The 15,405-nt window shown below is 41.3% G+C and overlaps 1 protein-coding gene across 1 annotated transcript; it reads right to left on the minus strand.

The window, feature by feature from the left end:
- Positions 1 to 774: 774 nt before the first annotated feature.
- Positions 775 to 1,185, minus strand: LOC118882807 (protein kish-A-like). The gene has a single exon (XM_036829126.1). It carries the CDS (start codon positions 1,150 to 1,152, stop codon positions 934 to 936), a length of 219 nt encoding a protein of 72 aa, XP_036685021.1. The 5' UTR covers positions 1,153 to 1,185; the 3' UTR covers positions 775 to 933.
- Between the last annotated feature and the right edge of the window lie 14,220 nt (positions 1,186 to 15,405).

The following is a 15,405-nucleotide window of genomic DNA, read 5'->3' on the forward strand; positions in this document are numbered from 1 at the left end:
CATTTATTGTTTCTGGATTTTTTGATGATGGCCATTCTGACCGGTGTGAGATGATATCTCATTGTAGTTTTGATTTGCATTTCTCTAATGATTAATGATGTTGAGCATTCTTTCATGTGTCTGTAGGCCATCTGTATATCTTCTTTGGAGAAATGTCTATTTAGGTCTTCTGCCCATTTTTGGATTGGGTTGTTCCTTTTTTTGTTATTGAGCTGCATGAGCTGCTTGTAAATCTTGGAGATTAATCCTTTGTCAGTTGCTTCATTTGCAAATATTTTCTCCCATTCTGATGGTTGTCTTTTGGTCTTGTTTATGGTTTCCTTTGCTGTGCAAAAGCTTTTAAGTTTCATTAGGTCCCATTTGTTTATTTGTGTTCTTATTTCCATTTCTCTGGGAGCTGGGTCAAAAAGAATCTTGCTGTGATGTATGTCATAGAGTGTTCTGCCTATGTTTTCCTCTAAGAGTTTGATAGTGTCTGCCCTTACACTTAGGTCTTTAATCCATTTTGAGTTTATTTTTGTGCATGGTGTCAGGGAGTGTTCTAATTTCATACTTTTACATGTACCTGTCCAATTTTCCCAGCACCACTTATTGAAGAGGCTGTCTTTTCTCCACTGTATATGCTTGCCTCCTTTATCAAAGATAAGGTGACCATATGTGTGTGGGTTTATCTCTGGGCTTTCTATCCTGTTCTATTGATCTATATTTCTGTTTTTGTGCCAGTACCAAACTGTCTTGATTACTGAACATCCTAATTATTTATATAGAACATTGGTCCAATAACAAAAACAGAGAACAGCAGCTGAAAATTTATCTCATTCAATGTTCAGAGATAAAAGGGTTAACCATTCTTTCCATTATTTTCTGCAGATAAGTCCTTTTGTTTTTTCATATTTAAATCTGACTGCGACTGAATTCTGGCATTTTTCCAAGCTACTGTATGAAGAGGATGTTGAAGGCCATCACAATACAGCATACCACAACATAAGGACACTTCCATTCACCAATTCTGGCACACTTCCAAAATATACCCAACAACCCAGTTTTATTTCTGTCCAGGAGGCTGGGTGCCAAGGATCGGATATAAGCACAGGTACATATAAGCAGCAAGATTACAGTCAACAGACTCTGAAAATTGAAAATGGCAGACATAGTGAGGCCGGCGAAACCCCAGCCACATCACCCTTCCAGGCCCAGGCAAATATTCTTCTTTGATACCAGATGAGAACTTGTAAAAAGAAGCCTATGTTCAGCAATTAATGTTCCAGTTCTAGTACCTTATTTTAATTGGGAATGACCTAGATATTTAATAAACTTCTACCATTTAGCTTAATTTAGTAAAACTCTTCAAGTTATCAAAATCTGGAGAGATGATTTTTTTTTTTTTTTTTTTTTTTGGCCATGCTGTGTGGCTTGCAGGATCTTAGTTCCCAGACCAGGGATCGAACCCAGGACCCCAGCAATGAGAGCGCTGAGTCTTAACCACTGGACCACCAGGGAATTCCCTGGAAAGACTATTTTTAAGTAGATATTCCTAAAACATAATTATTTGTAAAGGGTTTACCTAAAAGCTTTTATCTCATTTACATTAATTTATTTATAAAAATTTCATGATACCAAGTTATTTTTCTTGCTGACAAATTTTGCAACAGATATAATAAGATCTTATTTGACTTCTAGTAAACCTAGGTACAATAAAAGTATTATACTTAATGTTGATGACTCTAAAGACATGCCTGCATTAATTAAAGCAACAAACAAACTTAAATATCAATTATTAATTTAATGTTGAATATTTCCCAGTCACATGAACCTGAAATTTATTTGAATTAGTTTCTTTTATATTTCTGAGAATTTATATATTCCTTTAAGTCAATTAAAAATAGTGCTCGTTTATGAATTAATTTTTGTAATACCATCTATAGGTAAAGATATATCATATCTATAATGTATACACAGACACAATCAGAGATCTCACAGCTTCATTTTTAAAACTTAGTCATGAATCAGATATTACAATATAAAACTCACTAGTTTATAAATAACTTTTAGAATAAGTTAAGTTTATTCACTTGAGTTCCAAAAGGACTCTTTTTCCTTTTTTTCCCTCAGTCTCAGGAATTGGAGATGATAAGATAAGAATTCTTGGGAGCACTGGTAGAACATTTACGTCTCAAGGCACAGGGGGAGAAATGCAAGCTCCTCTAGAAGGACTTGTTCTCTTAGGGTCAGTGTTCTTAAACAAAATGTTTTATAAAGCTGGCTTTCTCTAATTCTAACTGCATATGCAATAAACTGGTGTTGGAATGTCAAAAGAGCCCCATGTGGCCATTTTCAGGGTGAGATTTTCTTTAATTCCTAATTAAGTACTTGTAAGTGTAAGTTTCATTTGTACATAAACCTGGCTGGGGTGTTAGTTGGAGGCTGGTTTTCTGATGTCCCTTGTTAATGAGAGACATTAGGCCAGACACCCACATAATCACCCACTCCACACCTCTCAGTGTCTTTCAATTGAGCAAATCCAAATCTTTCAACCAGGCTCCCCCAGTATTTTTTAACTGGGGGACACTTTTCCCCAGTGTCTTTCAACTGGGTGCCCCCAGTATCTTTCAACTGGGGGGCCAGGTACTTGTAATACACCACCAAATAAAACTCAAGATCATGAACCAATAATCGGGAGATCAGAGAACCAGGAGAGACTCACCCAAATTCATGTGGACTCGCCAAAGAGGGAGATGGACACAAGGGGCCCTGCTGGTACCAAGGCTCCAGATCCTTGTAGAGTTCAGGCAAAGGAGAGAAGTCTGCTCCAGGTCCCTTCATGGTTGCCAAAACTGTCAACTGAAATAAAAATGCACAACATGAGAGCTGTGAGTTTCAGTTTTATTTGGGGACTTACTGAGGACTATAGGCCAGGAGACAGCCTCTCAGATAGCTCTGAGGAACTGCTCCAAAGAGGTAAGGGGGTAGGTCAGTATATGTGTGATTTTGGAGAAGGGGTATATGCAATTAAACACACATCTTGGTAGAACGTTACTGCTAGTCATTAAGCACAAATATCTTAGTTAATCATTTTAGTACTTTCTAAGTATAGGAAGATGCAAGAAATTGGGTTTGTAACATTTTCTCTTGAAAGTATCTAACTAACTGAAGCTCTTTACTGCCAGTTTTCCCAGAGCACAGAGTGCCTCATTCCTTATCTCCCTGAACTTCTTTCAGGGTGTGTTGAAGGTCAATGACTGCACTGGCTAATGACCTAATCCCTGTAAAGCTGAATTGTGAGAGACATTCTCTAATTGGCAATATTTTATACTAAATGTATATCATATTGTTTTTCACTTGGTCCTTAAAAAAAACTCTATGATTTATTATTATAATTTTATGGATGGAGGAACTAAGGCTTAGAGGGGTTAATTAATTTGTCCAAGGTCACACAGACCAACAAGTGAAGATGCTGGGATTTGATGCTAAGTATGGTCTCCAACATTCTAGCCTTTTCTCTTACTCTGACATTTTCACCTAAAAATCCCTGGGTTTCTCATGGCACTTTAATGTGTGTAAGTCATCTGTGCACAATCCAGGAATTGTTTCCTGGGTAGGCGCTGCAAAACCTACTTGGCGTTTGAGGTCAGTACATTAGAGGAATAAACTGTGCTGTATCTAGGCTTTTAAGTATCTCAATGATTAAGAGTTCGTTTTCAAAGGAGAAAAATAACAGCCTTGTAAAACGGGATTACCAACGCAGTGCTTGGTATCTTAGAATCTTTAAGCCTCAGAACACAGAGAGCAGAAGAGAAAAAAAAAACATTTCTAGCTACAAGAGAACTAATGAGCTCCCACGGAAAGAGCCTGTCTTTTTGCTAAGCAACACCAAAAGCTGAATATCTGGTGCCTGATCTCTGGGCAAAAGGCAGAAAAATCAAGGGACGAAAAGATACCACCTCGTTTAACAGACACTTAGAGCATTATTACACATTTCCGCAACTTTACCAAAAATAGTCTCCATTTTAAACACTAACCTTAGTCTAACATCTCTTTGTGTCAGCAAGTGTCTTGTACATGGTGGGTGCTCAGCAGCCCCACAGTCTCAGAGTGAGAATAATTTTTACCACCACCTAACATAGCTGTGTGCAGATACACATGAGAAAGGAAGGCCAAGAGATGAACAGCTGGCCTGAGGTCACACGGTTCTTTTCAGCAGAGCTCAAACAGAGCCCAGGTCTGTGGTAGGTAGAAAGTAACCACCCTGGGCTCTGCTGCCTCAGTTGAGGGCTCAACTCTAACATTTAGTGATAGAGTTACCCGGGCCGGAGAAATTGATCATGCCCAACTCACAGAGTTATAGTGAAGGGTCCTGTGATACTCTAAAGGAAAGACCGGCCATCTGGTACATGAGCTCTCTGTAAATTCACTACCCTTAGTGCCATTATTACTGACCAGCTTCTCCGAGCACCTTCTACCACACAGCCTGCCAGCTCTTTCAATAATGTCTTGAAGGCGACCAGACTAGCCACTCCAAAGTATGACTATTTGGCACATGGATTATTTTGAGCTACAGGGAATTGAGAGCCAACAGATGCACGAAAAGTTCTTTACCTCCCCTTAACTGACTATAATATAAATTTCCTCTTTTGCAAAGGAAATGTACATTTACAAAGGAAATTTCTGGGACTTCCCTGGCAGTCCAGTGGTTAAGACTCCACACTTCCAATGCAGGGGGTGCGGGTTCCATCCCTGGTCGGGGAACTAAGATCCCACATGCCATGTGGCATGGCCAAAAAATAAAAAAACAAAAACAAAAACAAAAAAAAAGGAGATTTCCATTTGTAAAGTTGCCTCAGTGTCAGGAAGATGGCTACACCCAGAGACAACTCTTACAGTCTGAGACTATTAGCTGCACAAGACAACCTTTACATATTTCCTCCCCTCAACTTCTTCTAACCTGCCTCAACTCTCCCAGAAGTCCAAAACTTCTTTTCCTTTGTTTAGCCTAAGATGATATTTAAGCCTCAATCACTTGGCCACCATCTTGAGTATATTTTCCTTGTGAGAGTCCCACACGTCTTTTGTCAGTTTAATTTCCAAGGCCCTCAGCTGGAGAACCTACTTGGGTAGAAGGAAAAGGTTTTTCTCCTCCCATACACTCTGATTAAAATAAATTATTTATTGGGCTGACACAGGAGAAAGTTCTGGTCTCTTTTTAAATACACCAGCCAAACTTGTAACCAAGCAGGACCCTACGGGGTCTTCCTGGAAGAAGACCCCTGCCCCCCGTGTCCTCTGCCTGCCTCTTGTCTGTAGAGAAACTTTAGCCTCTGAGGCCTTCCCCCAGTTCCAAAGAGAAATGAGAAAATGCAGAAAGAAAGGAAAACAGTCAAACAAGACAAAATAATAATAGTCTAGCCATTAAACAAAATCAAGGACCTTTCGTTCCTCCTCAAGGGATATAGATAATAGTCTGAGCCATGTCCTTTGAGCTGTTTGGCAGATACTGAACCCGCCCCCCTGCACCCCCTCGCCCATGGAAGAAGTTAACTGTATGCTGCTCACAAGCACCTAGACCCCAGACCTGTTGGAATCAGAAGGGAGATGATGCTGACTTCCAATAACCTTACCACCAACCAATCAGAATAATGTCCACGAGCTGATCACACACCCCACAAGCCCTCTCCCTCCTCCTGTCTTTAAAAACCCTCCCCTGAAAGCCTCGGGGAGTTCGGGCCTTTTAATCACGAGCCTACCTGGACTCCTTGCTTGGCGCCTGCAATAAACGCTGCACTTCCCTTCACCACCACCAGGTGTCAGTAGACTGGCTTTACTGCGCGAGCGCCAGCTAGGGACCCCAAGTTTGGTTCAGTAACAAAATCTGTAGAAAGTTGTCAGCATCCAGCACTTGGGATTGGAATACTTTACCACAACCTAAACTTGAACTGGGTTCATTCAGGGATTTTTATCAAGAGAAGGACTGGAGAAAAGGCAGGCACCTTCTGTACAGGAGGTTCACGTGTTGCAGCTTCACCTTGCAGTTCTGTGAGCAACGGAACTTCTAAGGTCTTGGTCCTTGTGTTTGAAAATGTGGACCGTGCAGGTGCCGGGTTTCTGAAAGCAGCCTCTTTTTACAGTGAGACGAAGGAGAGGAGGACAGCCCCATCTTCGGAAAGTTCAGGCCAAATTCTGGGCCCTCAGGGCCGTGCAAGTTCAGGGCAGAAGAAGTGCAGTCTTTAGATGCACTAACGAAGGATGTGGGAGCGCGACCAAGGCGAGAGGGACGGAAAGGCGCACCGCTCCGCGCGTCCGCAGCTCCTTGTTTTGGAGGCCCGCGCGGTCCCGCCTCATTCGCTGAGGTGGCCCCGGAGGCCGGGGAGGCGGGGCGGCCCCCTCAGCTGTACGTAGTTCCCATGTTTGCTCCGCCTTCGCTCCCGCCTTCTGGTTCGAGGCGGTCTCGCGGCCGCGCGGAACCACAACTCCCACAAGGCCCCGCATAGGGGGCGTGGCCACGGCGAATGGGCGTGGCTTGAACGGCTGGATGAGCTGTGATGCAAAGGGGGTTTTGGTGCTCAGCGTCTCTGCTTCCCCGCCGGGCTTCCTAGAGCTCGGGAGCTTTCTCATCCATGGATTGAGATCTGATCCTCTGACCCCTGGAGTCACTCACCGTCAGGGAGCGTCGCTTCGGACTGGCGCTCGACTGGCAGCGTGTGCCTAAGTGTAGGTTGGGGAGGCGCAGGGTGGGACCGGGTTGCACTGAAGCTGCTGGTGGTCCTGGACTTCCTGGGGGAGCCTGTCTGAAGCCCAGGAAATTACAGGTGCTGGTAGGGGAATCCCGGGGGGAAAACCGGGGCCCAAACCAGCACTACGGGCCGGAAGCCAGCAATAACTCTGGGGAAAAGCCCAAGCTCTGAATTTTGGCTGTGAAGAAGAGCAGGAAAGATGACAGCCAAATCAATGGGATATCTGTGGACCGGTGCTGAAAATTTTAGATCTGTCCTCCAGATTTTTCTACCTGTCATTCATAGCTTTTATCTTTTTATCCCTTGTGTTGCGTTCTGAGAGAATTCTTTGCCTTGGTATTCCGGCTCTCTGGTTTGGTTTTCAGCAGTGACCATTCTGCTATTCAGCCCATCTCTTGAAAGGTTTTATTTCAATAAATGTTTGTATTTCCAAGATCTCTGGTTAACTCTTTTCGTAACTGCCTGCTCTCATTTCATGATGTGATATTCTTGCTTATCCCTATGATTATTTTAATTATGCTGGTTTTAATGTCCTGATCACTTTAAAAGAAGTTTCCTCAGGTGCAAATTCTCTCTTAAAAAAAAAAAAAAAAGAGAGAGAAAGCATATGTTAAAGTTGTTCTTCTTTTATGTTTTGATTTTCCTGAAATGTTTGTGATTGTTGGTCACTCATTTTTTTTTGTACCTGAGGTTTCCTGATTTTTACCCCTTTGCAGAGGGAAGAGAGATAAGGAGAGGGCAATGTAGGGTTTAATTTTTTTTTTTTTTTTTAACGAAAGTGGGAAGAGGCAAGGTTTGTAGCCTAGTGGCTATCTGGGGTACCCCATCCTTCCTGAACCTGGTAATTATCGGGATTTTGCGTGTTTCTCTTGCTGAAGCTCCCATACTCTCTGCTCCCAGCTGGAAGCAGAGATCCCATCTTCTGCTCCCTGAAAGCTTATATTTTGGTGAAGCTTCTTGTTCTGGTATCTCAGCCAGTTACCTTTCCATTTCCCTTGGCTCCCTCTCTCCAGGTTTTCAACCCCCTTTCCTTATGTACCAGTGAGGATGGTAGGAAAGAGTGACCCAAGGAGCCCTCCCCAAATTTTTTTAGTATCTTTTTTTTTTTTTTTTTAGTATCTTTTTTCAGTACTTAGAAGGGAACCAAGCATCCTCAGTAGGACTCTCAAAGATGAATGAAAAACAATGCCAGTAATAACTCTGCTAAAGAAATGATGACATCAATTCTTTGTATTGCATATAAATATTTTTTGAATTAATGTTATGTTAAGCATAAGAATTTCCTGCAGGTAATCATTTGAAAATTGATGTCTGTACAGTTTTATATCTTATTAGAGCAAGATGCTCTACTAAGCATCAGAGTCATGCTGATCATGCATATTCTGTATAAGAACTCTTGGAGTTCTGTTACGATAACACCATCCATTTAAAAAAAAAAAAGGTAAAACTGGAACACTGATGAAATGTTAACTCCTATTTGTGCCCTGAAGCTCTGTTATTAGTGGGCATAATTTAAAATTTGATTATTTACCCTTTAAATTAAGAAATTTGAGTGTCTATTGTTTTCAGCACATAAGCACTTCATTGATAGAGGTGTGATTTTCAGCATTCTTTAAGCAGGTAGCAGAAGACACACAAAAAAATACAGATATTGTTTAATCTTGGTAAAAAAAAAAAGTTAAATGACTATGGCATGTAAAACCTTTAGAGTACCTGGGATGGCATACTGCATCCCCATTTTGAATTACAGCAAATTCAGGTTGAACAAATGTTTTCGCTTCCAGAAATAACATCTTCATCATCCTCACTCTGGACACTTCTGCATCTGCTCTCACAACAGTAGGCAGGTACCTAAGTTACCAAGCTCCACTAGACTCTGCCCAATAGAGTGTAGAATCAGACTTCATGCATTTCAAAATTTAATCCTTTTGTGCTTTCCATTTCCCCCTTCTCTTTCAACAGGTAAAAAAATCCTTGCTCAGCAAAACTTTTATTTTTGACCAGTTCATGAGAGAGACAATAAAAATACTGAAACCAATTAATTAGCTATTATTAGTTATTAATTAATAATAATTATAATTAGCTAATACTAATAGCTAGTTATACATAATTTCAAATGTTGGTGGAGACATTGACCATGAAACTTTTTTTTTCACAGCTAGTTACTAATAGCTAGTTATTCATAATTTCAAATGTTGGTGGAGACATTGACCATGAAACTTTTTTTTTCACAGCTAGTTACTAATAACTAGTTATACATAATTTCAAATGTTGGTGGAGACATTGACCATGAAACTTTTTTTTTTCACAGCTAGTTACTAATAGCTAGTTATACATAATTTCAAATGTTGGTGGAGACATTGACCATGAAACTTTTTTTTTCACAGCCTGGTAGTAGAGTGAGAGCACAAACAGCTCAGCTATGACGAATTCACACACACACACACACACACACACACACACACTACAAATGAGATTAACGGCTGAATTATGTTGGTGGTTTCTTCATACCCAACCCCACCCTTGCTTGGGTACAAGAACTTCAAGCACCTCCATAAATATCAAGTAATTTTAAACCCTGTGTTCCTTAGGGCCCCTCTCATCTTGTAACCTATGATGTTAGACTTCCAAATACTGTTTTAGGAAAGCCTGAGTTTAGGATTTCATCCTAGCAATTTATTAGCACACTTCCTAGATTGGGGAAGAAAGAAAGCACAAATGGTGACAAGAATGCCTCATCCACGGACAGATCACATTCTACTGTACAGAGGTTGGTAATATAACCCACCATGCACTCCCGCACCCCCAAGCTTCCTCGTCTCTCTAGCTCACAGATATCAAGCAGAAACCCTGATTTTAAATTTTGTTGCATTTTTATTTTCCAGATAATATATCCACATTGACATAAGTCTCAAAAAAGGTAAGATTCCCCTAACATTTCTGCAAACAAATCAAACTCTGTTTGGGGTAATTGGTGTTTCCTTTCTATATTCCACATGCATGTTATATGATTTATGTAGTTTTAATTATGGTTGAATTTGAAAACTGCCCACTAACTTATGCTCTCTTTATTTTTTCAAAAGCTTTGTTGTCAATCTAAGAGTACAAAATCAAAGTACATTGCTTTGCATGTGAATGTTCTCTTGAAATTATATTACTATTTAAACTAATTACAAGGAATTTGTTCATTAATAGAAAATTAATGAACAATGGGAGAAGAGAAAATGCCATCAAATTTCCCATGCATATGGAATTTCTTTGAGGTTAGATTATTCTCATGTGAAAGAAAGTAGGACATGAAATAAATTCACTGGAGAGAGGGGAGAGAATAAATGACCAACTTAGGATAAGTTCAAACTTAAATTGGAAAATCAAAAGCCCTTTCTAAATGCCTCTCTTATAAATAATTCTATTAAAATAGCAAAGCCAACAGAGTACAAAATTATTTGTTTCCAAATATATACCCTTGAACTTTTGTTATCATGTAGAAAATTATCCATTTGCCTCTACTGGTTGGTTGGAATTTTGAGAGGAAGCTAGTGTATAGAATAGGAGGGTTTTTAGCGTTGAGTGAAGGCAAGGAAATGGGTCCCTTAACAGTGCCTGCACAGTGTAGCAGCAGCTTTTTGAGGTCACAGTCTGATTTTGGATGGCCATCCTTTGCCTCAGGGAAGGAGTGACTGTTTAGCATGAATGTGTATCTTTGAAGGGAGGGCTATCCAAGCCTCTGGGGGTGTGCCTGTCTCATGCACTGGTCTGGTGACTTACTGCTTTGGATATTTGCATGATAAACTCTAGTTAAAATCCACCTCCAGCTACTTACAAATTATTACAGGCACTGGACCTTCAGAGGCCTCTGCAACCAGGCACCCTGTTAAAAACATAGAACAGGGTGCTATGTAGCATACACAGTGTGAAAAGTTGACATCAGTATTCACTCAGTGGTTTCAGTAAGTTGTCCACTAGATTGTAGAGGTGAGAAACATCTGGAAGGTTCCCAGGAGGTGGTGGATTTTGGGGGGAAAGAAGATGAGGGTGGGATTACCAGATTTAGGAGGTAACAAATAAAGCATGAGAGGTAGGCCTGGAATCATGAACTTTTGCTGTTGTCTTGGCAGGAGTCGAGGTATTGGGTTGGCCCAAAAGTTTTTTCGGGTTTCCCGTAACATCTTATACTGAGGCTGCGTTGAAGTGGGTCAACCACAGGGAGGTGGTGGTGATTCCACAGGGGAATCATCATTTGGGTTTGGGTATCAAGAAACAACCAAAGTAATTTAGCCAGAGAATCCCACTTGTAGCATGTGTCTGCGTGTTAACTCTTCATAGCTGAGGATACTGAGCTGGACGGTTACTGATATCCTATCCAATTCCAGCATTCCTCATGTCTGGACGTCTTTGTTCTGCTTCTAACCAGATGTGAGACCTCGGGCAATTCCTCAACCTCTAATTCTACCCCCATGTGATGGCGTCATGTGTCCCAAGCCCCAGAGTTTGTTTTCTCCATAACCAGACACAGGTCCTTCAGTTCCCAGTCTCTTAACTGGGCTGACCATTACAGTGGAGAAGGTGCATGACAACCCTGGATGAGAAGTGATGGTTCACTTCCCCTTGAGGAGAGTGGGGAAGCGCTAAGAGAGGGCGGATCGCAAGGGGAAATCCTGCCAGCGCCTGGGGGCACGGGGAAGAGGGGAAGAGTGTGCTGACGTCAGACTTCCAGAGTGGGTAGGAGGTGCTGTCACTGGTTGCACTGCAGTCACAGAACCGGGTTGGGGGCAGAGCGAGGAGCAGTGTGGTAACGGAGCATCAGCAGACGCAGAGAATGACCTGGCTGAGTAATTAGATGGGAAGGGTCTTGCTATCGTTTTGATTTTGTGAATGTGTGTGTGTGTGTGTGTGAGAGGGAGAATGCGTTACATTTTAAATGAGGGAGATAAGTGATGTTTACTTTTGTTTCTAGTGAGATCTTTTCTGTGATAATAAGAAACTCATATGATTGTAAGTGGAGTACTGGTGCTGGACTCCAGGTGCAGGTTCAGAGAGTCGAAGAGGGAGATCTGGGGAGCCATCCTCTTTTTTTTTTTTTTAATTTAATTTTTTTTAAATTGAAGTATAGTTGATTTACAATGTTGTGTTAGTTTCAGGTGTACAGCAAAGTGATTCAGTTACATATATGTGTGTGTGTGCATGTATACATATGTGTGTGTGTGTATATATATATATATATATACATACACATATGTATATACACACACACACATATATGTGTTCTTTTTCAGATTCTTTTCCCTTATAGGTTTTACAAAATATTGAGTAGAGTTCCCTGTGCTATACAGTAGGTCCTTGTTATTTATCTATTTTACATACAGTAGTGTGTATACGGGGAGCCATCCTCTTAATAAGAGAAGTAAACACTAGTCACAGTAACTTCAGATGTCCTACAATACAGCATGGCTGATGTCATCTGGACCCTGTTAAACGTGTTTTAATCTAAGAGTATGATTCTTCATTGTGTTAAGTACAACAGGCCTTCTGCAGAGCAGTGAGGGAGCTGGGGGCAGCTGTGCCATGGGGGCCTTTGTGGAAAGTACTTGGTAGTACGAATAGCAGTAGTTATCAGTTTTGGAGAGCTTACTCTCCTCTGTTCTAGGCACTGTGCTATCATGTAGGTTTATAAGGGTGAGATAAAAGTAGAAATAAAAATAGATGTGGGCTCTGTTCCCATGAAGCTGAAGCCCATCTGTTCCCTTTTACTGTCCATTCCCTTCCTGTCTTCTCTGGGCACCATGCAGCCCTACTAAGCACCTACAGGGTTGAAGTGCCTGATTCTGTAAAAGGACTGCAGTGTCCTGAGCGTGCTCACCGGGCTGGCTCTGCCTTGAACGGTGGAAGAAGACACAGGGCATTTCTTCCTTCTGTTTGCCAGTGATTTTATCATCTGGTGGTGGTTTCTGGTTCCTGAAAGCTGGTGACGTTATCTGGCGTGACCAAGTTGTTAAGTATGAGATAAGAGTGGAGGAAGATAGACTGATGTTGTGGAAGAAGATTGGTCCCTGAGGGGTCCCCTCCCACGCACGGGGGACAAGCAGATTCCAAGAACGTGATCAGTGACCTGAGGACAGCAGGCGTGCCTCCTGGAGTGGATGGGAGATAAAAGGCAATGTCAACAGCCCAGTTCTGTGAACTGATTTTCTGAATGCTATTATGCCTTGTACAGAAGAAGTTTGTGGAACAGAGGGGCAGCCTTATAGAGCAAGCTTTACAGGTCATTGAATTTATTGCATTTTTCCATCCTGGACACAACGCTCATTAGTCCAGTCAATCTGTTGGTTATAAAAATGAGCTTTCCTCTAACTGACATTTGTCACTTTGTAACCTCTTTGAGCAATATGAATCATTCTAACTTTATCCCCAAGTACCTAATCCTGTCTTGTAAAGAAAACTTGAGAGTTTTATAGCTCCATAAACATTTAAGAAAAACAATGGACTTATTCTAGTTACTTTTTAATCCTGTTGACATGCCAATGAAAGGAATCAGTAAATATCAGCAATCTTATCACCAAGCACAAATTGCAATTTATACCTAAGTCAAGATGTCATCAGTAAATAAATCTTCTGCCTCCTCCAAAGCCTTTTACCCACCTTCTAATATCTCTATTATGCCATAAAAATAAAAACAGTTGCCAGTGTCCAACTGTCATTAATCACAATTCAGAAGTACAAATAAACTGTTCATTACATTTTTATCCCATTACTTTGACACTGATACAGAATTGCTCATTACCTTATTCCTAAATCAGGAACTACAAAATTTTAATAGAACAACAGTTTCCTTGATGGTATCATGGAAATGTAAATGCCCAGTGCAATTTTCTTAACTTGTACAATTACTCACACATTACAGTAAATGGGTCAAGGCCATTGTCAAGCCTCCATCAAGGAGAGTCATTAACTAGAGGAATTTCCCCTTGTTCTTCAGGACGACAGCCTCTGAGCTGACAGGTTCCATTAGTTGGCCACACACATTTGACAACCTTGTAGACTTTTTGATAGCTGAACAGCATATCTGTGTTTAAGGCATTGTGATCCTTTTTCTTAATATAAGAATGCCAGTTTTTTCACCTTTCACACTACTGCCCTCATTAGGAAAGTTCCTGCCTCAGAAGGTTGAACCAGTCCTCCAAGGGGATCACCTGAAATGCCTCCAAGATAAAAGTGAAATTCTAAACAACATCCATAATAACTTTATTAATATTGATAAGGAAAGGATTTTCCCCTTGATACCGTAATACATATATACGTACATATATGGAAAGATAACTAAAAAAAAAGAGCAGTCTGATAAATGGAAGAAAGAATAAACATAAAAATTCAGAGGAGCGAGGCCACTGATATATGGGCTCCATGAGAGCAAGATTTTTGCCTGTTTTGTTTACTGCTGTGTCACCAGCACCCAGAACAGCGCCTGGCACTGTATCCGCTCAAACTTAGGTTGTTCTGAATAAATCACTTTGGCCTTTGATAGTGAGGTAGTTAGTTCACAGTCCTCAGGCAAGGGGGTGGGATCTGTGTTGGGATTTCAAGAATGGGAGCAGCCGAATAACAAAATAGAAATGCTAAGCTGTGCAAGGATACACTTTGCTGGATTGGGGTAGGTCGGAATGCATTTCAAACGTGATTCATGTATGACTGTGGTCTGTACACATGTCGATCATTTTCCTTTGAAAATGTGAAGCACGCGGATGTCATCCACAGTGAATTGTTTTGTCCATATACAGAATCACAAAACAAGTCATCCTGACTGGTCTCTGCCCACACACCCCAGGAGTATAAGTAGACTTCTCCCCATGGTCTTTCTGATGTCAAGGCTAACAAGGTGGCCTCTCCTCTGTTCAGTCCTGCTCCCATCAGTTGTACATTACGCCCAGTGTTTGCAGTCTTGGAGTTGCCGTACCGTCTGCCTTTTGGTCATACGACGTCTTTGAAAGCCAGTGTGTATTTTACATTTACAGCATGTCTCAGTGTGAACTAGCCACATTGCAAGGGGTCAATAGCCACGTGGGGCTACTGACTGTAGTATTTGTACAGTGCGGGTCTAGAAAGACCACACATTTTTCTACTCAAAAAAAATGTTATGAGTTACTACATTACATCTTTTTTTTTAAATTTTTTATTTATTATTTATTTATTATTTTTATTTTTGGCTGTGTTGGGTCTTCGTTTCTGTGTGAGGGCTTTCTCCAGTTGCGGCGAGTGGGGGCCACTCTTCATCGCGGTGCGCGGGCCTCTCACTATCGCGGCCTCTCTTGTTGCGGAGCAGAGGCTCCAGACGCTCAGGCTCAGTAGTTGTGGCTCACGGGCCCAGTTGCTCCGTGGCATGTGGGATCTTCCCAGACCAGGGCTTGAACCCGTGTCCCCTGCATTGGCAGGTGGATTCTTAACCACTGCGCCACCAGGGAAGCCCCACTACATTACATCTTATTTCAATAATTAAGTCAAGTGATGGTAGCAACTCAATCATGGAATCAAATCTGATGAGGTAAATTCTTGCACTGCCCCTGTGCTTACATTTGCTGTTCTTCTTATTGTTGTTGTTGTTTTAATGCTTCTCACTCACTGTGTGTTTGATCAAAGAATTAGGGAAATGTGTGACTGCAAAAAATAGGATGGGCCACGACGA

Source organism: Balaenoptera musculus, chromosome 16, assembly GCF_009873245.2.
Source record: "Balaenoptera musculus isolate JJ_BM4_2016_0621 chromosome 16, mBalMus1.pri.v3, whole genome shotgun sequence".
Lineage (NCBI taxonomy): Eukaryota > Metazoa > Chordata > Mammalia > Artiodactyla > Balaenopteridae > Balaenoptera > Balaenoptera musculus.

Excerpts from the sequence above, each read along its gene's own strand:
- LOC118882807 (XM_036829126.1), bottom strand. The coding sequence starts at position 1,152 with ATGTCTGCCATTTTCAATTTTCAGAGTCTGTTGACTGTAATCTTGCTG.